Source organism: Amphiura filiformis, chromosome 14 (assembly GCF_039555335.1).
Source record: "Amphiura filiformis chromosome 14, Afil_fr2py, whole genome shotgun sequence".
Lineage (NCBI taxonomy): Eukaryota > Metazoa > Echinodermata > Ophiuroidea > Amphilepidida > Amphiuridae > Amphiura > Amphiura filiformis.
In genome coordinates, this window is record NC_092641.1 from 23,617,341 (window position 1) to 23,641,467 (window position 24,127).

The following is a 24,127-nucleotide window of genomic DNA, read 5'->3' on the forward strand; positions in this document are numbered from 1 at the left end:
AAACCGAAGTTGACTTTTATAATTATAGCATTATAATGAAGAGTTTGGTTCCAAAATGCGATAACTGCAAAGGCTGCCTTGTGTAAGATTCAAGATATATTCTTAAGAGTAGCAGCAACCTTGTCAATCTATTAAATAACATTGGACCACTAGAATAGTTAAAATAATTTTGCAATCTCTTTAACCTCCCACGTGCAAATTAACATGTGCTACCGCATTATATTGAAATATGCTATCTACGGTAGATAGCATTTTATTAACATGTGCTACCGCATTATATAAAAATATGATATCTACGGTAGATAGCATTATATTCGCATGTGCTATTTACGGTAGATGGCACATGTTAATAAAATGATATCTACCGTAGCTTGTGTTAATTACTAAATGCTATCTACCGTATAGATAGCACATGATAATATATATAGCTATCTACCGTAGATACCGCTTGTTAATACAAATGCTATCTACCGTAGATAGCACTTGTTAATATAATGCTATCTACCGTAGATAGCTTGTGTTAATTAATAAAATGCTATCTACGGTAGATAGCATTATATTAAAATGTGCTATCTCAGTAGATAATATATTATACATGTATTATTATGTGTTATCTACAATAGAAACACACATCAAAAAGTATTGCAACATCGCTTAAAAAGACGAATTGAAGACCTGAGCGCAAGAAGACCGTAAGTTCACTTGGCCCCTCAACATGTATACACTAAAGCTACGTATAGTTTCTTAGGGTTTTATAATGATTAATACATGTTCCAGGGTGAAAACATCATGAAAATTTGTGAAATATTTGTTTTGGCCCCTGAACATGTATAAAACATTACGGTACCAAACTATACGAAACTATACGCAACATTAGTGTATACATGTTGAGGGGCAAAATGGACTTACGGTCTTTTTGCGCTCAGGTCTATATGATATGATGGTGAAATAAACTTGAACTTTATCGGGTCATTTGACGTGGGATCAACTTCCCTATCACGTGAAAAATCGTCAAGTCAAGTGTATAACAACACCCATGATTGCCGAAGAAGTGATACTCTGATGACCCACAAGAATTCCACAGAAAGTGACATTTTATTTGCTTTTAAATTTTTTTTAGGACTCTCATTCAACTATTTGTCCATAAGAAGCCATCATCTTCCAGAATTGTTGCTAATTCTTTGTTCGTACTAAGATAAAATTCGTCCAAAATATGCCGAGTTTTATTCAACATCGGACCTAAATCTTGCTTGGATAGATTTCTTGTCTTTTTTGAGCATATTTTCTTGATACGGTTTTCTGGTAGAGAGTCTGCAAGAGAAAAAAGACACAAAAACTACACTTTAATAATTGATTTAAAAAAACGGCCGAACACTCTAAAAATCGTGTTTTGGTAAGTCAACTTTTCGGCAAATCCCATAATTCTTCGCGGTTATACCCGAAATTTCGTCATTTGACGTCACGCCGATACGCGAACATCTTTACTGCGCATTGCAAGTCGGAAAGTCACAAATCATGCAAACATGAAGAGCGCCATCCACAAAAGTGTAAAGAGTTTTGAGGAAGTCATCGATACGCGACATGATGCAGTCATGTCTACAGTAGGCTATAATTCAACTCGACCTTTGCAGGACTTAAACCCCATTAAAAGCTATTAAACCAAGATAACACTCATTGAAAACAGCTCAACTGATCAAATCATATCTTCTCTGGTTAAATACACACATCATATGTTTCTGCTTTACACGTACAATGGAGCAATGCGCTGGGATTATAGTTTCAGTTGGGTGAACGATTATAAAGCGAGCGCTAGAGAACAATTCTCTGTGGTCTTTGTTTACGAAATGAGACAATACGTGCTTATTGTTAACCAGCGTTCTTGAAAATGAGAAACATGGTGGTTTGCAGACTTAACACGGTTTGGAAATAATTTCTTCATATTTTTTGGTGTTATCTGTCGTTTACATATCCTTTCTAAAACACCAAAGTAGGCCTACGCATATTTCCAAACATCTAAATTAGCTAAAAATTTAGGACATGTTACAAAACTATATTGTCTAGAATTTTAGAAGAGTACTTTTAATATTGCCCGGTTATTTTTCACACAGCGACGTTAGGCAATGTACTATTATCTATAACATTAACTAAAACACCAAAGTACGCATATTTCCAAACATCTAAATTAGCTAAAAATTTAGGACATGTTACAAAACTATATTGTCTAGAATTTTAGAAGAGTACTTTTAATATTGGCCGGTTATTTTTCACACAGCGACGTTAACTAGGCAATGTACTATTACCAGTAGCGTAGCCAGCAGGGGGGCAGGGGGCAGAGTGCCCCGCTGATGACAAAAATGAAAGAAAAAGTGCCCTCTGACAAAAAATTAAAGAGGGCAAAGGAAAAGAAAAAGGGCAAGGAGCCCCTTTTCTAGCAAAATTCAGGGCCAGAATAGTGTAGAATACACAATTTTTCCGCGCTACGCGCGCACATTGTAACAATAAAGCCCTTTTTTTATCCGGATAATGGGCGAAAATAGTGTAAAACACCATTTTTTTCGCGCTACGCGCGCACATCATCCCAATAAGGCCCTTTTCGGGAAGCTCGAAGACATGCAGTCTCTATGTATTGTATGATGCAACTGCATATTTTTTTCGTCTGTGCCCCCAAAATTTTATTTTGCCCCCCCTGACCAAGAAAGCTGGCTACGCCCCTGACTATTACCTATAACATTAACTAAAACACCAAAGTAAGCATATTTCCAAACATCTAAATTAGCTAAAAATTTAGGACATGTTACAAAACTATATTTTCTAGAACTTTAGAAGAGTACTTTTAATATTGGCCGGTTATTTTTCACACAGCGACGTTAACTAGGCATATCCCCATACTTTTAACGTAGGCTATTTGTAGAGGTCACGCGTCAATGGGAAAGAACACTGTGTATTGTGTATAGGAAAACGGACAGTAACTGCAGTATGACATACACATAGTTATATACGAACAAGTAAAACTGCAAAATTATGTGTGTGTTAACCCCATAAGCTGAGTTGGTACATGTAAAGCGCCGGACTTTGGTACAATTTCATGTTTTCCAAAGCGGTCGATAGTAAGCACATGCTTACTATCGAGATTTTACGGTATTTCATTTGAGCTCATCACGTGTCTTGGATTGTGTCTTCAGCTAGGACACGTGTTTGTATCGTTTTGCATTTTGAAGAAACTTCAAAGTTCAGAAATTGTGTTGCAAACATGCATGGAATTCCAGCCAGAAAAGTTGAAAAAAAACCTGGAATACCAGAACTTTATATTATTTTCTGGAATACCCCTATGTGCAATACGTTATTGCAAAAGCTTCCCAAGACATTATGTTAGACAATAGCAAAGCAACAAAAACAAAGGTCAACATTTCTCACCTAATTCTAAAAAAGTGAATATTTTTGGAAGAATTACTGTACAACTATTATGCCATTCTTCGACTCGGAGGACCATTATTTGATTGCGCGGGAAAACCTTTAACCAGTCACGCACGTAGACAGAATATAAGCCGAGAAATAATCTCTGTGAAATGAAGACAAGGAGAAAACAGCTATAAGTATAAACATGATATAAGTAAAAGCGAGGTTGGAAGTGAAAAAGGATTAACAAAACCTTAAGGAATCTGATAGCAACGTTTGCACAGTATTTTTCGGGGACATGAGAGCACATCAGAAATCTTTGCACTCTGAATTTCCTTCTGATATCAAATAATTTTGATTTTTTTTTAAATTCGCAATATAGGGCCTGATACAAATTTTATGGCAAATTATTAAAAATTGGTATTTTTTATATTTTGAAATTTCACAGTCCTCGAAGTAAACTTTATAAATCAAATGGTATGTACTTAAAGTGTGTGTAGCTGGGATGAAAAGCTGGCCATCAATTGAAAATTTTGATCTTTCATATTGAAGATAATTGTACAATTTTTTCCCCAAAAGACCTACATGTGTTGGTGGTTTTTTTTTGGGGGGGGGGGAATCTATATCGTCAATACGAAAGGTCAAAATATTCATATGATGGACGGCTTTTCATGCCAGCTACACACACTTTAGCATATTGAGATATTGTGAACATGGTGCGCTCTTGGGAGCACAATAGTACTGCAGCCTCATATTTTATGTGTAGTTGTTTGACTTGTACAAATCGAACAGTCGCTACATTTTACTGCAGTTGCGTGCATAAGTAAGACAAAATAATAAAACTGAGCGAAGCATATACGCGGCTATCTCAGTTTAAAGGGTATCAGATGCAGATAGCACTGATACACTAGTGATATTTCATCAGGACTGCTATACACGTTGGCGATGTTTGAACTTACCACATTCATTTCTGATGGCTGGGGATTGGACGGGTAAGCGCACGATCTTTGTGATGCACTTTTTAGACAAGTATTAAATCTCTCCATTGCCTGTACAACATCGTTATGAAATATCTGTGATGTTATTTTTGTTCTCATGAAGTGTTTATAATCAGAATAAAGCCTGAAAGAAAAAAAACAGTACATAAGATAAGTTTTTGCTGCTGCATGGAACATTTTTCACTGTGTTCACAGGCCGCAGATTACCAGCAGTGGCGTACCGTGGCCGCTCCTAGCCCGGGGGGCTGAAGAAAATTCAATTTGCCGCCCCTTCCCCAACAGCCCGAAAAAGTTGACCCAATTTTTTTTCGGTGGTTTGAAAAAGTGAATAGCAAAAAAAAAAAAGGATTCCAGGCGTCAGCGCCCTATAAGCAACACATTTTGATGTATAGTACCATTTTTTCAAAATTTTTTATACTTTTTCAAATTTGTCCGCCCTTTTTTCTTTACTATTTGTTTTGGCCGCCCCTTCGCTTTTTGCCGCCCCTGTTTTGGCCACCCCTACTCCTTCTGCCGCCCCTTCGTTTTGACCGCCCCCTGCTTTTACCCCGGGGGGCTCGCGCACCCAAAGCCCCCCTAAAAAATAATAATAATACGCGCATGCACTGCAAAAACAAGTGTTTATATTTAAACACCATATTGTGTTTATTAGGGCAACACTTAATATAACACCAAGTGTTAATTTATGAACATTAGTGTTAGACCATTAACATGAATTATGTGTTTATTAAGTGTTGCTCTAATAAACACAATATGGTGTTTAAATATAAACACTTGTTTTGCAGTGTGATCAGGATATAATAATACGTATTTTAATGGTTATTCATACAATAACAACAATCAAACATCCTTTAATTTTGGGCCTATATTCGAGTTGACTATTAGAATGTAAAATATATTTCTTGGTATACCATATTATACGCGAGCATCTATAAGATTATTGTCAAAAATTTCGTGATACGTGTAACACCAATGGCGATTCAAAATATATGTCCTGTCCACCTCGCAATGTTTTATGAAACAAGTATGAGCTATTTTGAATCAATTGGTCTATAAATCATATCATCGTCCATTTTCGCATAATACCGAGTAATCATTGAACCGTCACCATTTAACAAGTAAAGCGCTTTATAAGAGTATACTCTGTTCACTCTACCAAAACAGAAATGGGTAGATCCTTCCTAACCCTAATCTTAATCCTAACCCTAATCCTAACCCTAATCCTAACCTAACCCAAATCCTAACCCTAGCCCTAACCCTAATCCTAATCCTAACCCTAATCCTAACCCCTAATCCTAATCCTAACCCTAACCCTAATCCTAATCCTAACCCTAACCCCCCTAAGCCTAACTCTAACTCTAACCCTAACCCTAACCCTAACCCTAATCCTAACCATAACCCATTTTTTCTGGAACATCCCAATCCCAAAATCATGACCTGCCCCCCCGCACACAATATAAGGCATTTGGGGATGTGCACACATCACATCGTAGGAACGAAACTCCCAGTTCCCGCGAGAGATGCAGTGAGCCTGGAAAGCACATGTGATCAAGATGGCATACCGTGCTTATCATACGAGGCGTATATGGACTTCAACTGGAATAGTCGAATGGTTAAACAAGGGGGTTTTTGTGTCAGTTCCTGACCTTCTCCTACAGGTTTGACGATCACGTGACAAATCGAATCTGTGACGTCAATATTAATATCGATATCAATCTTAAGGCTGTTCTAGTTAAATTACATACCCATTGGCATTTTGGCTGTTCCATTTAATTTACATACTCCCTCTGAAATAATGGCCCCAAAATAGCTGTTCCATTTAATTTACATACTCCCTCTGAAAAAAAAAATAGCTGTTCCATCCGCTGAGAAATCAACATTTCCCTCTACCTGTGCACTTAGTCCATGAATTGATCCTGATTTGCATTGTCGTATAGAGTTATTTTTTGTACACAACAGGCATGTTACTATTGTTTAACTAAATGAAGCATACTTTTGCTTTTATCTTTCTTTATCCTTTATTAATTATAAATTAGATGATTTAATTAATATATTTCTTTGTTTCAGCGACCCTGGGGTAAACAGACAAACAAAAACATGGGTTTTCAAGTTATAAACAGCGCCACCTACCAATATGTACGTCATTTCGATCACCCTGTGTTATAGACAAATTTTATAAGTCACATTTAAAATCATTTAAAACGACTTATAAATTGCCTTATGCTATAATGGGGTCTTATACAAATTGTATTGTGTGAACTTTGTTTTTAAATGCCTTTGGCTTCCACGTTAGTTTCTCGGAGCTGGTGAGGTGTATTGGGGTGTAACTTGGTAGGGTGGTGGTAAGTGGCTGCTTTATACCTAATTTGCATATTTAACTTAAAAATTGTTTTTGGGTGGTTTTTTTTTGCCATTTCGAAGAACTGGTGAGGCGTATAGGGATGTAACTTGATGAGGTTGTGGTAAGCGGCAGTCGTAAGATCCGATGCGATTTTTGTCGCATGATATGCAAATTAGTCACCACATTTGCCTATTTTTTTATTTGTCGAAATGCTTTTGGCCATTTTTCGGAACTGGTGAAGCATTTAGAAATGTAATTTGGTGGGGTGATGGTTAAGAGCAGTCTTAAGATCAGATGCTATTTTTGTCACACAATATGCAAATCAGCCACCTCATTTCCTTTTTCTCTATTTTTAAAAACGCTTTTTGCCATTTTTCGGAACTGTAGGGGGTATATAGATGTAACTTGGTAGGGTGGTGGTAAAGGGGCAGTCTTAAGATCCCACGTGATTTTTGTCACAAAATATTCAAATTAGCCACCTCATTTGCATATTTGTTTATTTTTCATTCATTCATTCATTCATTGTATTTTATTAAGTACGTAGGCCTCCAGCAATAGTACAAAGCAAACAATAATTTAAAAAAAGGCTTTTTGCCATTTTTTTGAACTGGTGAGGCGTATGGAGATTTAACTTGGTGGGATGGTGGTAAGGGCAGTTTTAAGATCCCATGTGATTTTTGTCGCAAAATATGCAAATTAGCTACCTCATTTGCATATTTTTTTTTTTTAAAACGTTTTTAGCTAGAATAGAAAGCTGACGCTGCGCCAAAACACGTATGTAAGTGTATAATTATTTAATGATAAATGAACTACCAACGTGACCAATGTTCCTGTCAGTGCTGCAGTGCAAAACTTCTCATGCAGTTCCATCTTTAACATTACATTCAAATAATAATTACATTGTAAATTGGAACTGACACCAATTTTTTTCAGGAATTCTTGTTTGTCCACTTTCAAAAGTTGATCACCTACCGATCTGCTGGATTTCGTAAAATCACCAATATTTTTGAATCAGGTAAGACAGCATGAATGACATCAGCCATGACGTAGGGTGGGCCTTCTTTGCATGCGTTGCTATCGAACCATTCTCGCCAAAATTTATTTCCCCATAAGGTAGACGGCGACCCATCACCTACAAAATTGGAAATTGTACACTTTATCCAAGAAATAGAGATTCAACAAAGAACCTGTTTTTTGCTTTGTTGAGAACCATTTTCAGTTTTACAGAATAGTTTAGAATTGTTCGGTCTAAGAATTCCATAATAAATAATTATGAGAGTTCTTGGGTCAAGGAATGTTCTTGGTTGGACCAACAAAGTCTATTCTAATGGGGTTCTACGTTAATGTTAATTTAGAGGGTTCTTTATAGAACCTAAAAGTTTTTCCAAAATTCCGAAATGAATGTTTAAAGAACCAAAAAAGGCTCTGGAGCTCAAAAGACGCCTGGCTGTTCGTACATCCTGTACTTGGTATCATGTCTGAACGCATAACCGTGGTCGGGACTGACTGCGAAACCATTGTCATAAATTGCATTGAATGCGTAAAGGGGTGGGTGGGGTGGGTGGATGGTTGTGTTTGGGGTGTGTACGTCCATGAATACATGGGCTTTGGGTGTGTGGGTGGGGTGTAGGGTGGGTATCAGTAGGGTTATATGAGGTTGTGTATTATGGTGTGTGGGGTTTATGACTATGTACAGCACAAAGTTTGATTTTATCAAGTTAATCCGTGCACACCTTTTGCTATAGATTCGAGATAATATAATTTTAAACAAATGTGATAACTATCTTGCAAACATTCAAGATGCATTAATGTGCCACTTTTTCACCTGACTTTTTCAAGTTATAAACAGCGCCACCTACCAATAAGTACGTCCTTTCGATCACCTGACTCTATTTGTCTGGATATACTTTGATACCTTTTGCAATGATTTAACACTGATTGAGGAGTTGCTGTAAAGGAATGATCAAAAAGACGAGAATGTTATAAATGTGGCAATTCTGTGGCTTCTACAAAATACTAGTGTAAAATCTCGATAGTTAGCATATGTGCTTAATATCGAGCGCTTTTGCAATCATAAATTGTACCAAAAGTCTGGCGCAACTGAGCTAATGGGGTTGAGACTAGACATACATTGCAAGTTTACTTGTTCGTATAACTATGTGTATTGATGATTTGCTCAAAACCCTTTACACTTTTGTGGAGGGGCTCTTCGTGTTTAACGTTTGCATATATTTAAAAGCGCTCGATAGTAAGCACATATGCTACGGTATCTGATCTCCTATAGCGATAACCATCTTGTTCCCCTGCCTCAAGCAGACACCCCCCTCCATCATACTGCAGTTACTGTCCGTTTTCCTATACACAATACACAGTGCTCTTTCCCATTGACGCGTGACCTCTACAAATAGCCCTACGTTAAAAGTATGGGGATATGACTAGTTAACGTCGCTGTGTGAAAAATAACCGGCCAATATTAAAAGTACTCTTCTAAAGTTCTAGAAAATATAGGCCTAGTTTTTTAACATGTCCTAAATTTTTAGCTAATTTAGATGTTTGGAAATATTCGTACTTTGGTGTTTTAGTTAATGTTATAGGTAATAGTACATTGCCTAGTTAACGTCGCTGTGTGAAAAATAACCGGCCAATATTAAAAGTACTCTTCTAAAATTCTAGACAATATAGTTTTGAAACATGTCCTAAATTTTTAGCTAATTTAGGTGTTTGGAGAGGGTCGCACTTTTGTGTTTTAGGAAGGATATGTAAACGACAGATAACACCAAAAATATGAAGAAATTATTTCAAACCGTGTTAAGTCAACAATCATTATGTTGCTCATTTTCAAGAATGCTGGTTTACAAAAAGCACGCTGCACGCCATTGTCTCATTTCGTGAACAAAGGTACACATACCATTGTTTCCTTTCGTTTCCTTTATAATCGGTTACCCAACTGAAGCTATAATACCAGCTTTATTGCGATATCGCACATGAAAACAGACACTTGTCCAGAGAAGATCCGATTTAATCAGTTGAGCTGTTTCAATGAGTGTTATCTTGGTTTAATAGCTTTTAATGGGGTTAAGTCCTGCAAAGGTCGAGATGAATTCTACTGTATAGACATGACTGCATCATGTTTAAAAAACATATATTTGCATAACATACCCCTGATACATGTATAGTAGGGCTATAGTATGTATGGTACATGCAGTGTGAGTTGCTATCTACCCCTGATCCAGGATGTGTGTGTGTTGCTATCTACAGTCACCAGCATAATTTTACTTGGGGCTTCATTAGCATCAATGAAGTATCGCACGGTGCAGAGTGGCATGCAAGTTCCCCTCCCCTGCTCAGTTGACAGAAATATTACTTTTAAGGGTAGGCCTACACGAGGTAGGCCTATTGTAGGTCGAAGCAGCCACAAAAATCGATTTTCATGATTAAAATCAATATATTATTGAAAAATAACACTTTGATGTTTTGCAACAGTTCATTCTACAAATCATATAGGCCTACTTTGAAAACTTGCTTGAAAACGTGCTTGATTAATGAGTTATGTACGTTTTACAAAAGTGTTGTTGTTTCAGCCCTCTTTACAACAGTGTGTGTTGCTATCTACCCCTGATAGCAGTATGCACAGTGTGAGTTGTACCCCTGATAGCAGTATGTATATGAACAGTGTGAGTTGGTATCTACCCCTTTTTTTCGGGTGTCCTGGGGGAGGGGCAAAGTGAATTTCAGGGGGGTCAAAAATCAACAAATTTTGCGCCAAATTGCTGCAAAAAGCGACAATTTTCGTAATTATGAGTTTTTACTGGGGGAAACTAGGGGGAAAGAATCCCGACTGGGGGAATTTACCCCCCCCCCCCCTCCCCTACCCCACGTCCCCGTGGCGTCGCCACTGGTACCTTTACGGTAATGTGACCACCAGTGAGATTCTTTCTGAGTGATTCCTATACCAGGATGAGAAGAAACCTTATCCCATAAATCAGAAGTTCCACATTTAGCAATTCCCGCCAAAAAGAATCCCGGTAAGCAGTGAACACCATTTTGATATTTCCAACATGGATTGCGTATTCCTTTCATAAATTGCGTGGGAATTGTGTCAAACACCTGAAATATAAAAATGTTTAGCCGTCTTTTGTTATCATCATCTTCATCTTCATCATCATCATCATCATCATCATCATCATCATCATCATCATCATCATCATCATCATCATCATCATCATCATCATCATCATCATCGTGGACATCAGCAGCAGCAACATCTCATCTACGTTCTCTTCTCGTCCTCCTCATCATCATCATCACAATTCCTTTATAATCATCCTCATCACTGTAAACTTTTTCATTACCATGATTATCGTTGTCATCATAGGCCTACTCATCTTTAACATTATGTTCTTTATCTTCGTCTTTCTTTTATTCATCGTCTCTCCTCCTCCGTCACTTTCTCCATCATCTTATCCGCTCCTTCCGTTCTCTCATTTTACTTCAGTCTCCTTCTCGTTTATTAGCTTTTTCTTCTTCTTCTCCTTCTTCCCTTCATTCTTCCTTTTCTCCTTCTCCGATCTTCTTGAATATTGACCCTGTTTATAAACTTTGAATTCTCACATTGCTAAACAGTATACTAGTAGGCCTACTTCGGCTATATTTATCAATACGTTTTTATAAATATGCACGTGACCACCTCCGCGCTGATAACGGCTCGTAGACAGTAAGTCTCGAAGCGACATTCTACAGTGGGTGATGGTCTTCCTATACAATTAATTGAATGCAAAGGCAGAACAACATGAGACTACTGTGCAGCAAAATTGTCTATTTTGTTCAACTTTGTGATTATATTGTAAACGTTTCCGTCGTTTAATATTTTTTCCGTCGTCAAATACTTTCAAAATGCAGTTTAATTCGCTTGTCGAATGAAAACACAATTATCCATGCGGCTGAAATCGCCTTCCGTAGTGAAGTCGTGATAGTTTCACTATTTTCCCGGTGGCTGGAATCGCCTTCCGTAGTGAAGTCACGTGATAGTTTCGCGGGCAGGACTTCAGCACGGGTTGTCGCTATTTGGATTCATTCTTTGTCGGTCAAGCATTCAGAGCGGGCGTAACATTTTCCCACCCACCACTCCCTTTATGTCAGGGTTGATCGGATTAAAATTGATCAAAATAGTGGACTGGGCGTCATAAATAAGTATCGCAAGAGTGAGAAAAATCACATAAAGGTTTCATCATTAAGTCAAAATGTAATTAAGAATGAAATGAAATCAGAATATGTTGGATGTCACGGGTCTTTGTGTTGCATAATAGTGTGACTATATGGATGTACGTGTGTGAGTAGTTCACTTCAGCTTCAGTTTCTATCTCAGCAACATGTTCTATTCTGTTGCGCAGCTGTAATATTATTCTCAGTGAAATAGTGTGGTGAAGTTTGCTTCTGCCTCAGAAGCACTAGTAAAATTAATTTTAAATTGTACCATTTTGTGTCTGGAAGGAGAAAGGAAAACATATTGGTTGAGAGCCCTCGGGTTAGAATATACTGATGTTCTTTCCGTGCGTAATAATATGACTAAGGTGTGAGAGTGCGCAAATAGATCATTTCAGGTTCAGTTCTAATTCAGCAACACGTTTTTATGCGGTGGCGCAGTTATAAATGTTCAAATATCGTTGTAAAATAGTGGTTAAGTTGCTTCTTCTTCAGAAGCATTAGTAAAATTGTTAAAATTTATGCCATTTCAGTCTTGGGCGGTATTTTGGTTGATGAATGTTGTGTATAGCGGGAAGGAAGGAATCAACACCAGGTTGGCATGGGGTAGCTAGACAGGGGCCAAGTACTATGCCCTCAGATTTTCTTGTTCAACAAAATATAAAAAGGAAATATTGTGATCAAGTTTTTATGAGGTTGCGCAGCCGGCTAGTTATCGCGTTGAATTCTAGGGTAGGCTGTCCTATTGTATTTAGAGTAGGCATCATAACCGAGTGATGTATACGATATCATAAGCTTTCAAAGCATGGCAATGTGTATCAAGGAATCTGGGACAGTTTTTTGGATCATTTTTCTAAAATGATCAATTTAATGTACATAATTATACATATATTACATTAATAAATTCTATTTAGTCTTTCCAATCTTCGGGGTATTTGCCTACTAGAAGATTTGGCGTTGGTTTCTACTGATGCCCACCATGTAATCTAAATATGAATATAATATGAAAATGAGAAAGGGTCAGCCATTTAATTTCTTTTGATATATGTAAGTCCGCGGCTTTTTATATTGTCATCGTTAGATGCAGTCTTTATATTCTATCCATTGTTAGATGGAGTCTTTATATTTTCTCGATCGTTAGATAGTGCATTCCCTGTTAAGGGAACTTTTGGTTTATAGGCGCAACTGGCTTTCGAAGTAATTGTTTGGGAGGCTCGGTCGGGTAATTACCGCGAGCGAAAAAGTTGACCATAAATCAATAAATATTAGCTGGCTGATTCCAATGAATTTTCTCAAAGCATTGCACGAATAAATTATGCGTTCTTTCTGAATGACTGACAAGAGGTCCAAAATTGGTGTGAGGGTTTCTTTATTTCAGTGTCGTGGATAATGTTGTTTCTGATAACATATTACAAATTCGGTTCCCCCCATGCGTAATAATTTTGCTATTCAATTAATACTTAAATTTGATGATATTGACAGGGCTATGACACTCTATTCACGTGGTTTCTTTTCCAACGCTAAAAGATTACGAATTTTGGTGGTTTGTAAATGAAAAGTGTCCGCACTATCGATTGATTACGTAACTGTTATGAATAATTTATTAGATTTTCAATGCAATCGCCTCGACCCATTAATACATATTATCTGTATTTATCAAAGTACTTGGAATAGCAATCTGGTGAGTTCACTGAACTACGCCCAAATACTGATGGAGTTTTAATGGCGCTAATCCTCTCCATACACAGATGAACAAATACAATAGGAGAAGGTCAACACATATGACCTCCTATATGACATGTTATATGAGATGTACAACAACCTGAATATCATAAAGATCAGTGTTCGTTTGTGCATATGAACTGCATATTTACAATACTAAATATTACTCGTTATATATTATGACAAATATTGGTATTATGACAACACGGTATATACATTGTATATAAAACGACTAATAGATCCTACTATCATGGCGTCAGGTCATTGGTTCATCATATCCCGTATGTTTCTTAAAATTCATTCATATTTGAGACAAATGTCTATACCCATTTTATAGGCGTACAGGTGGATCCGGTTTTTTTTTGTTATTTTCATTTCTTTTTGATGAAAGAATTAAGGTTTTCCACTGCACGGAGGCCACTATGTGATACTAATTTAATGCTATTTGTAAATGAATGCGGATTCCCGGTTGTTGTTTTTCCACAGTGTGACAACTGTCCACCCATCCAGACAACATCATCACATAATAAAACGTCTGTATTTGTACGATGAGTAAATATTAAACTGAACTTTGCCTTGGAACATTGTGTAAGACGGTGTAAGATTTTGTGGGCGCCCTCAACATTATTATCCTCTTTGTATCCGTAACTGACATGGCATAGACTGTGTGAATTCTATGAAGACTACTTATACATGGGGTCATATCCATGGACACAAGTAACGATAATTGACAACACGATACGCGACTGTATTTAGGGAGGCTAACCACTAATAATTAATAATAGCTAATAATGCCGGGTAGGGCCTACTCCTGGGCGACTCGTGTGGGCAAGGACGCTTAGGACGGTGACCAAATGAGTCTCAAATTTCACCGGGGAGGGGGGAGGGGCACTCAAGTATGATAATGTAGGCCTATACGCATGTGTGGCCAACGTTTTTAAACACCCCCTAAAACGAGTTTTACCCTACCAGCAAATTTAGGATCAATAGGCCTAAGCTAACTTAATTAATTTGTGTCCTGCCAGGGTGAAGCATATAGGCCGCCTCCTTCTTCATTATTTAATATATATAATTGGCCGCTGAGACACAATGAGAGAGTTATCATGGGGACTTAAGTTGAGATTGCCCGAGTACCGACTGTGAACTCAGGTAGGACAGTGGTAAAGCACTGGACCGGTAATCCAGCGTCCGGGGTTCAATCCCCGCTGAGTCCTGATTTTTTCTCTCTCAATAATTTCATATGCCAGTTTGCTCGAGCCCCAATCACGTCATTTAAATTATAATTTCTCGGGCTTGCATCGTTTATTTCCGATCCTCGCATATATTAATTTGTGTTTCGCATTGTCTTACGCCCTGCCAGGGTGAAGCATATAGGCCGCCTCCTTCTTCATTATTTAATATTTATAATTGGCCGCTGAGACACAATGAGAGAGTTATCATGGGGACTTAAGTTGAGATTGCCCGAGTACCGACTGTGAACTCAGGTAGGACAGTGGTAAAGCACTGGACCGGTAATCCAGCGTCCGGGGTTCAATCCCCGCTGAGTCCTGATTTTTCTCTCTCAATATTTTCATATGCCAGTTTGCTCGAGCCCCAATCACGTCATTTAAATTATAATTTCTCGGGCTTGCATCGTTTATTTCCGATCCTCGCATATATTAATTTGTGTTTCGCATTGTCTTACGCCCTGCCAGGGTGAAGCATATAGGCCGCCTCCTTCTTCATTATTTAATACACTAAAGGAAGTTTTGGATGAGAAAACGGACATTTTGATGAGAAACGGCCAAAATGGTGAGAATTTAAATTTTCTCATTCTTTTGGATGAGAAACTTCCTGGTGTGTGTCAATCATTATTGTCTTATTAAAATCCGGGACTTTGGTTGACCTGTGCTAGACTCCAGCACATGTTAATGACGCAAAGACAGTTGTGGTAACACCATGGTCGCAGACCTGCAAAAAAGCTCAAAAACAGATAGTAATGAAACCAGTTTTTATTTTCCTTGCTCTAGCGAGTTCACAGAGAAGGTGTTTCTAGTACAATGCAGCGTCGGACTCTAGCTGAGAGCGTAGCCTGAGTCCAAACGGACTCCAAGAAGGGCTCTCCATACACAAATGAACAAACACAAAGGAAAGTAGTCTCCTCCGTGACCAGCTTGATTTCGATGCAGCGAAACCAAATTGGCTGCAGAGGAGACGGTAATTTTGCCATGCAAATGAGGTGAGTGCCCTCTCAAGAATAACTACTCTCTGATATTGATCTACATACAGACAGATACAGAGTTCCTATCCGTTTCTGTGTAGTGATAGTGGTCAGTGCATGAGGATTTGGTCACGCTTGCTGGTCTTGGTATGTAGCGCCCAATGGTCACGTGCGTATTTATATAAACGTATTTATAAATTCGCTGTCGTAGTGCACGTTAGTAAACATTGGTTACTGCTCCAAGCCTGGGCTCATACACCTGTTCCGAATTTTGATATGTCATAGGCTTTGTGTTGTGATCATTTCGATCAGTGGTTCGTAACAAAAGAAAGCGTGATCCAGTTGACCTAGCAACGGTCATATTCTAACGTGCACTACGACAGCGAATACAGCCGAAGCATTCCGCTAATACTGCTAAAGGTGACAATTCAACACATACCTGCATCTACATATTACCACATATACAAAAGGCGATAATCAGCCAAGAAAAATAATTTGAACTTAACGGCCAAAAAATATATATATTGTTGCCAGACTTCCGCCAACACTTACCGCAGGGGTCATATTATATAACTCATGTGGTATTATCCGTCTCCCTTCATCTGTGTATACAATAGGTTTTCTTTCAGGGCATTTAGGAGAAACGTCATCAGTTTGGACAACTTTATCGGTAGTTTGATTCTCGTAAAATGCAGAGTCTGTCCATGGTGATCCTTCAGAAGTCCTGTAAATCTGACCCAAGAGATCGGTAGTTCCATTCTCGTAAAATACAGAGTCTGTCCATGGTGATCCTTCAGAAGTCCAGTAACTAGGATCCAAGAGATTATCCCATAGTTTTTCCTCCGTTGCGTATTCATTAGAGGCGTTGTTATCGGCGGTATACATCACACTTCCATCGTCTGCTATTTTCAACGGACGTGGACCGTTATTAAACCAATCGGTTTTGGCGCGCATATGAAGGATTCGTTTTTTATTTGGCACATAGTCATTTTCAATGATATAGCTTGCTATTATTGTATAGAGCAGAACTATCACTGTAATTATTGTAACAGTATACATTTGACACCGTGAAGCCTGTGATGAGAAAGAAATATCGAACATTTATAAGTAATTTTATACTTTATCAGCCTAATATTTATTGAAATGTGATACCACATTGTAAAAATGAAGATGAAGCGTGGTGGATATCGTAAACTTACCGAATGGACCCGGGGGGAACACTCGCTAAAAATAGGTGACGGGGATGTGCGGCCACATTGACCCCCAATTTTCAACTCCCTCTCACCCAATGACCCCCTTCTTGTTTTCCTGTCACCAAAAGACCCATTTTTTTTTATAATCTCTCACTGAATGATCCTGTTTTTCATTATTTTTATTCACATTTTTCAATATTTTTCAATTTTTGAAAATTGTTCTAAATTTTCAAAATTTTTGAAAATGTTGTAGGGTCCCAGCAAACACAAAACGTTTTCGACATCATTCGCAAAAGGTTATAAAAGGTTGTCAGAAAGCGTTTAAATGTCGGGTTATATAAAGGGTACATTAATGGTATAAAACGTTTTCATAACATTAAATAACATTTGTTGGTAATTTACTGCACAGCAAACACAAATGTTTTACAGAAAACATTTAAATGTTGGGTTATATAAAGGGTATAAAAACGTATTAATAACATTCCAAAAACATTTTTGAAAACTTGGTACAAATCATTCTAAACAGAATGTTATTTTGGGGTTGAAAAATATTTTGCAAAAAATGTTTGCCCAAAATATTTACAATAACGTTTTTAAAATGTTTTCACAACCTTTATATAACCCGACATATAAATGTTATTAAAACGTTTTGTAAAAAACATTTTAAGAAAATTTCTGTGTTTGCTGGGTGCAAATATTTTAACATAATGTTATTTAAGTGTTGACAAAATATTTGGCCAAAACGTTTGCAAAAATAGTTTACAATGACATTTCGAAAACATTTTTAAAATATTGCTGTAGTGTGTTTTCATACAAAACGTTTGATAACGATTTCATGACCTTTACATAACCCGACATTTTAATGTTATTAAAACGTTTTTACCAAAACCAAAACCCAAAATATAACTTATTCAAAACGTTTTAAAAATGTTTTTGTGTTTACTGGGGTCTATCAACCTTTACGGTATATTTTGACCTTGGGCGATGGAAAGCGTCGACTTTTCCCAAATATAGCCATGGACAGTGGCGTAACCATGCAGTGGGGGGCCGGGGGGCAAGCAGCCCCCCCCCCCACACACACAAAAAAAACTGGGAAGAAGAGCAAAAAATTGGGAAGGGAAAAGGGGAAGGAGAGAAAAAGGGGAAAAAGGGAAGGAGAAGAGAAAGAAGGGAAAAAGAGGAAGAAGAGAAAGGGGAAAGAAGAAAAGAAAAAAAGGGAAGAAAAAAGGAAAGGGAGAAGAGAAAAGGGGAAGGGAGAAGAGAAAAGGGAAAGAAAGAGGGAAGAAGATCTATACTACTTTCATTGTGAAATTGTGCACTCTGAACACTGATTTTTTAGCTTCTAATATGCCAAAAACCCGTGAGCTTCAGGGGGCTCCGCCACCCGGACCCCCGCCGGGGCTTTGCCCCTGGACCCCACCAGGGGCCCTAAGGCGGGCCCCTGGACCCACCGCACATAAATAATACAACTTTTGGTCCAAAATTGGGAAATTTTACAATCTTGCCCCCCGGAAGGTCAGGTCTGGTTACGCCCATGGCCATGGAGAAAAACTATAAAGCTATAGGCCTAAACTGATCACTTAAGTCCGGCATGGGAAATGAAGAAGTTTTACAAATCACTAATAAAATGCAAAACGTAGGGTAGCCTACATATTTATTCTATATGAAAACATGTTATCGCATCTTTTTAGCACAGACAAATAAACCCAACAGAAACAGTTGTGGATATAGCCTAGCTACACATGCACAATACCTACACGTACAATACTTATGGACTTGTTTTATTGCCATATATATCAAAGGATAAAGGATTTATGAAGAATTGCGTTATACCAAGGACCAAGGACAACTACAGAAATCCAATTGAAACTCTTCAATGAACCAGACACTGTGACCCAGCTCAGGCAAGTTCAACTTCACGGCGAATGATTGACACACCACCAGGCGGAGTTGGTAAATTTTAATGCATTCGGTGTTGCTACCTAAGTGATTCTAGAATCTAGATGCTATGCCTACTATTAGAAACGTTGAAGCTTTGGTTCTCAACGAGCATCAATGCGGAACTGTGGTCAAAATAATGTGGTCAAAATAATGTGATCAAAAGTGTTTGGTAACAGATAAAATCTACGTAATCACCAACAAAATTTATGCAGCCTATCTTTGAAATCTATATAGTTTATTATATTTTTGTATAGGTTTCGAATGTAAGTCTTGACGTTCAGTCAATGTCAGTTGTTGATAAGGCCGTATAAAATTAATATTTTGGTTCTCGTCCAGAGGATTTTCATGAATTGATGAGGGAGGGTGGTGTTTTATTTTCAATGTAAAATCAGCATTGTCAGTAGTTTTCTGTCTTTTCCAACAGTGCTCGAGGAAACGATGAGGCACTTTTTTTTTCAAATGTGAGAGTACCACAAAAAGACTTGGAAGTGATCCTTGTTCTCTAATAAACTTATTTATATGTATGAAAAATTCATAAATCATTCCAAAGTCTAAAATAATTGAAAAATATATTTTAAAAAAATCTGACAAATCCCAGAAATTGAGGAGGGAGGGGACGAGAACCAAAACATTAATTTTATACGGCCTAAAATTAACGGTCTGGCAAAATCATGTCATTCACCTTCAAGGCAATGAACATTTGTTAAGGGGTGCTATGAATGGATATAGGGATGGGTGCCAGAGTGAGAAAATGGGTGTCTGGGGAGGGGTGTTTGGGTGTATCAAGTGCATGGTAGGCTTATATTAAGGGGAGCCTCTTGTTAAGGGTGTCAAAGCACAACGATAAATCTGTAATCCTGTACGAACCTCACTAGGATCCACAACATGCTCATCTATCAGGTGTACAGTTCTTAAACCCCATGCAATACATTTGTACATTCATTGAATGACCTTTGACAATTTGAGTACAAAAACTCATACTCTGCAACTTGAGGTCAAATTTTGCACTATGATTATGTAATTGAGGTTATTGGACTATGCCATTGGGATGAGGCTATTGTGGTCCATAGTGCGTTACAATTCGCCTGTCAATAAAATTGCGCTATGATCGGGCAGATTTGTATGAATTGTTTGCAAGCTGATGGTATGGATAATTGAAAAATGGGCTATTCCAGTTGAGATCCATACACCCCCTTTGGAAGACATTAACCTTAATCTCCCACGCAGGGGTGTAGATTTCAAATGGAGTCACACATTTTAGGTAACCCCATGTATTTGAAATTCACACTCTCTGTGTGGAAGATTAAGGTAATGTCTTCCATAGGGGTGTATGTATTTTAAATGGAACGGCCTATATTCGGCCTAATGACATCACATTATGAACACATGCGGAAACCTAATTATCATTAGACACTTTTACTACGCTGCAACTCAAAGCCACATTGTAACATTAGATTTGTTAGCTTTTACTGTCAGATATGCCCCTTATTAATTATTTTGAGCCGAATAACTGAGGTAAAGCCCGGGGGTAAAGCAAAGACAATTGGAATTTACTATAAATACTACTGATGCCATGATGTTTGGAGATTCTCGTTCATAAGACAATGCCGTAAAACCTTGTCTACAAGCATAAATGCCTCTATAAACGAAGGTTTTTTGACGACAGAGAGACGAGAGACATGACCACAAAATCAATAATTTGAACAACTATATTACTGATATAAGCGACTGTACAAACGCGTTTATTGTATAAGACCAGAGAAGATGAGAATATTCTCATCTTCTTTGATAAGACCAATCTATTGTAATGTGTTTGTGGAGGGTATTTGCCTTTCGTCTCTTTCGTAAAAAAAACTCGTTTAGAAGCATATATGCTTGTAGACGGAATTCTACGGTATAAGAGCTATTTAACGTTTCCGTATAGGACTTTCTGTGTAAATCTCTCGGGGGAATCCTTGTCATTTTGCGAGCGCTGATATTTTCAGTGTACCTTTTAAACACGTTTTGTTGTTGTTGTTGTTGTTGATTTGTGTATAATACCACAGATTTTAAATACTTTTTTGGCAGGCCAAAGGGGGGGGGCATTTTTGGCATTTCAAAAGGGGAATAAGCAATTTTTGACATGTCAAAAATAGGGGGGGGGGGTAGTATTATCCACAGATTGACCATTTCTTCTTATTATTATTATATTAAAAGGGCATTTCGTGATCCACATCATCATCCCCCCACTTTTTTCAAAAACAATTGAGATTTTTATATCTCTGGAAACCTCTGGCTACATAATGATTATGTACAAAAAATTTCATGCAGATTAATTCGTTTAGCAAAGATATCGTGAAATTTGAATTTCGTTCTGGTATACCAGAACGAAATTACAACACATTGTCTATGGAGCAGTGTAATACACATAGGCCTAATCATGCATAACTCGCAAACGCAAAATCGGAATCAACTGAAATTTTGGGAATAAGCTTTTTTCGTGGATATCTACTGAAAAATGTCATAAAAAGAGGATACTAGGATCACGAAATACTCCTTTAAGTAAGCCTATGCCCTAAAAAGGTGTAAGAAAACAATAAGAACATGTCCAAATAATTATGCAAAATTTCCGGCTCGCTGATTTGACAATTTAAGGTTAGTAAATTTAAGGTTTTAAAGTTAAGGGAAAAATATTTTTGCCACATCAAAACGGGGGGCAAATGTTTGTTTTTTTTGTTGTTTTTTGCACGTCGAAAGGGCGGGCGAGGGGGTGGGGAGTGATTTTTGGCAGACCATTGTGAGAATTCACCATCGCTACGGGGTTACAGATCTAGATCATGGCATAGATGTTTCCCCCGGGGGCCGGGGATGTTTCATTTACCCAACAAGCATGTGTCCTAGTTTAAACCTAGAAACAAAATACCAATGTGCCTATCAAATGATTTACATTTTCTTATAGTCTGAGCAATGTTGTTGTTATCAGACATTTAGTAATGTAGGTCATATATCAGCCTTAGACTATGCCATAGTCGATTTTTGATAAATAAAAGCATGAAAGCATTCAGTTGAACTCGAAATTATACTGATATTTAGGCCTATTACATCAAAATACTAGTATAAAATTGTGAAGAAAAAGTTTATATAATTATATTAGTGACAGTAAAAGTAAAGTGTACGTAGGCTTATATTATTGAATGCAACATATCATAATGTCATAATTATATTGGCACTTCAATACTGAACAATTCTAATTTTAGAATCTACCAGTTTATTAATCGCAAAAGTCCAAGTTAACAAACAGAGGGAGTACGGTGACTGAGAAGATCAGTTGTGAAAATCTACGGTGCACACATTAATTAAATCAGAGTTTTAAAATTATATCCAGACACAATGGGCAAGTGGACTACGGAGTAGTCTAATATCAGCCTATGCTATGTACTCCCTAATCAATGGCAAAATACGATGCACAAGTGTTTCGAGTGCCGATAATCTGTAAAAGATAAATATGATGTATATACAGTATATTAAGTAATAGCACGATCATAAAGAAACACATTACCGGTACTGAAAACCAGTGACTTACCATGTTAAATGAAAACAGAAATTTACGATATACTCAGAGCCGGGTTCAAGTTCATCATATTTATACTCATAATTATTGCTATTGCATATACAGTTCCCGAGTTTTACCCATGCACACCGCTGGCCGCAAAAATATGTAGGCCCTATAGGTTTTCCCATACTTCATCAAAATCACAGACCGTGCATGAATAGTGGTGCTACACCATTGTGTTTACCAAGTGGTGTAAATGTATAGACTCGGTACAGACTCACGGTAGAGGGCGACACAGTATGCATTTTCTACTCCGTTTGTGTCCAAGGAGGGGGGGGGGGGGTCCATTAGGAACCCCCTAAATTTATTCTCATAAGGACACTCACGATAACCATAGTCGTGTAAAGAAAAATCAAAATGGGATGAATGACCTTTGACCTACAATCCTGGACAAAAGGGTTGGAATGAAATTAGTACGGTATTGCAAATGAGCCCCCCCCCCCCCTTCCCCCTGATCAATATTGAATCCTGACATTTTTTTTCATGTGCGCTCACCAAACATTGATTGGTGGGGCAGGGGGGAGCCATTGACTTAGACTTGACTCTAAAGAAAGCGCCATTTCATCACTAAAATAACAAAAATAATGGCCAATACAAGGTACACATTCTATTTTTTATTCCAACCTATTTTGTCCAGCATTGTAGGTTAAAATCAGGGTTTTAAAACATGTTTGGAATAGCCCATTCCCGATCGGTAAGAGAACAGCTTGCAGTTTCAAACAACAGACAGGAATGGAAGCGTCGCTCTCACAGGAAAGCCCCCCTGGGGTGGGGGCACTTCAATATAGATATAGGTGTAGGGCCGGCACTTTCGCACTAAGGGGCATTCGGTGAGAGCAAATAGTACAAAATATGGGGTCATTGGGTGAGAACATGACCTTTTGTTTAATGGAATCTTTGGGCATCCAACATTAATAGGTAAATTTTCACGGGAAAATTTTCTGGACACGTGACCAATGCGTATCAATGTGAGTGTAACCTCGAGCCTGATCTCTGACCCCCGGCGGTGACCTCGCTATTCAAGTCTTAGTAATTTTGAATGTTGGGTGAGAGCCGAAACAGCGCCACAAAAACCTCGAAAATCGAATTTCTAGTTCTAAATGGCTTCAAATTTCTTTGTTTTGTTCAAAATAAGTAACAAAATCAGTGATAAATGAAAGTTGCGGTTCAAATTGAACTTGTAAGGGTCTTTGGGTGACAGATCAAATGGAAAAATAGGGGGTCTTCGGGTGACAAAGCATGTGTTCGTAAAAAAATATGGAGTCTTTGGGTGACAGCGACGCTGAAAAAGGGGTCTTAACAGCCCTACATACGCGTCACCTCCAAAGTTGGAGTGCCCCCCCGGAGGAAAGCTAAGGAACAAAAAGTTCTACGCCCGTAAGTCAGGGTAAGAAAGTCAATGTTTATTTACATTCATTGTAATGAATGCACATTAAACGGGTCCGTTAACGTTCTTAAATGGGCTGTTCCAGTTGAAATCTACACACCCTACATAAGATATGACTTTAATCTCCCACACATGTGAATTTCAATCGAGGCTAC

General features: G+C 37.9%; 1 protein-coding gene across 2 annotated transcripts; it reads right to left on the reverse strand.

Annotated features, from left to right (window-relative positions):
* Positions 1-632: 632 nt before the first annotated feature.
* Positions 633-22,662, reverse strand: LOC140169853 (carbohydrate sulfotransferase 15-like). 2 transcript variants are annotated; one of them, XM_072193165.1, is made up of 8 exons: positions 22,556-22,662; positions 16,412-16,933; positions 10,638-10,842; positions 8,595-8,684; positions 7,708-7,867; positions 4,356-4,518; positions 3,415-3,559; positions 633-1,311 (listed from the first exon to the last, which is right to left on the reverse strand). In XM_072193165.1, exons 1-8 carry the CDS (start codon positions 22,556-22,558, stop codon positions 1,130-1,132), a joined length of 1,470 nt encoding a protein of 489 aa, XP_072049266.1. In that variant the 5' UTR covers positions 22,559-22,662; the 3' UTR covers positions 633-1,129. The 2 variants fall into 2 exon arrangements, with proteins under 2 accessions (XP_072049266.1, XP_072049267.1); XM_072193166.1 differs by lacking the exon at positions 3,415-3,559 and having other exon boundaries at positions 1,118-1,311.
* Positions 22,663-24,127: the final 1,465 nt, after the last annotated feature.

What these genes read in the sequence shown, in the direction of transcription:
- LOC140169853 (XM_072193165.1), bottom strand. An exon ending in TCGAAAGGACGTACTTATTG is followed by an intron (nt 7,868 to 8,594) that starts GTAGGTGGCGCT and finishes CCAATTTTGTAG; the next exon opens with GTGATGGGTCGCCGTCTACC. An exon ending in ATTCACTTTTTTAGAATTAG is followed by an intron (nt 1,312 to 3,414) that starts GTGAGAAATGTT and finishes TTTCTCTTGCAG; the next exon opens with ACTCTCTACCAGAAAACCGT.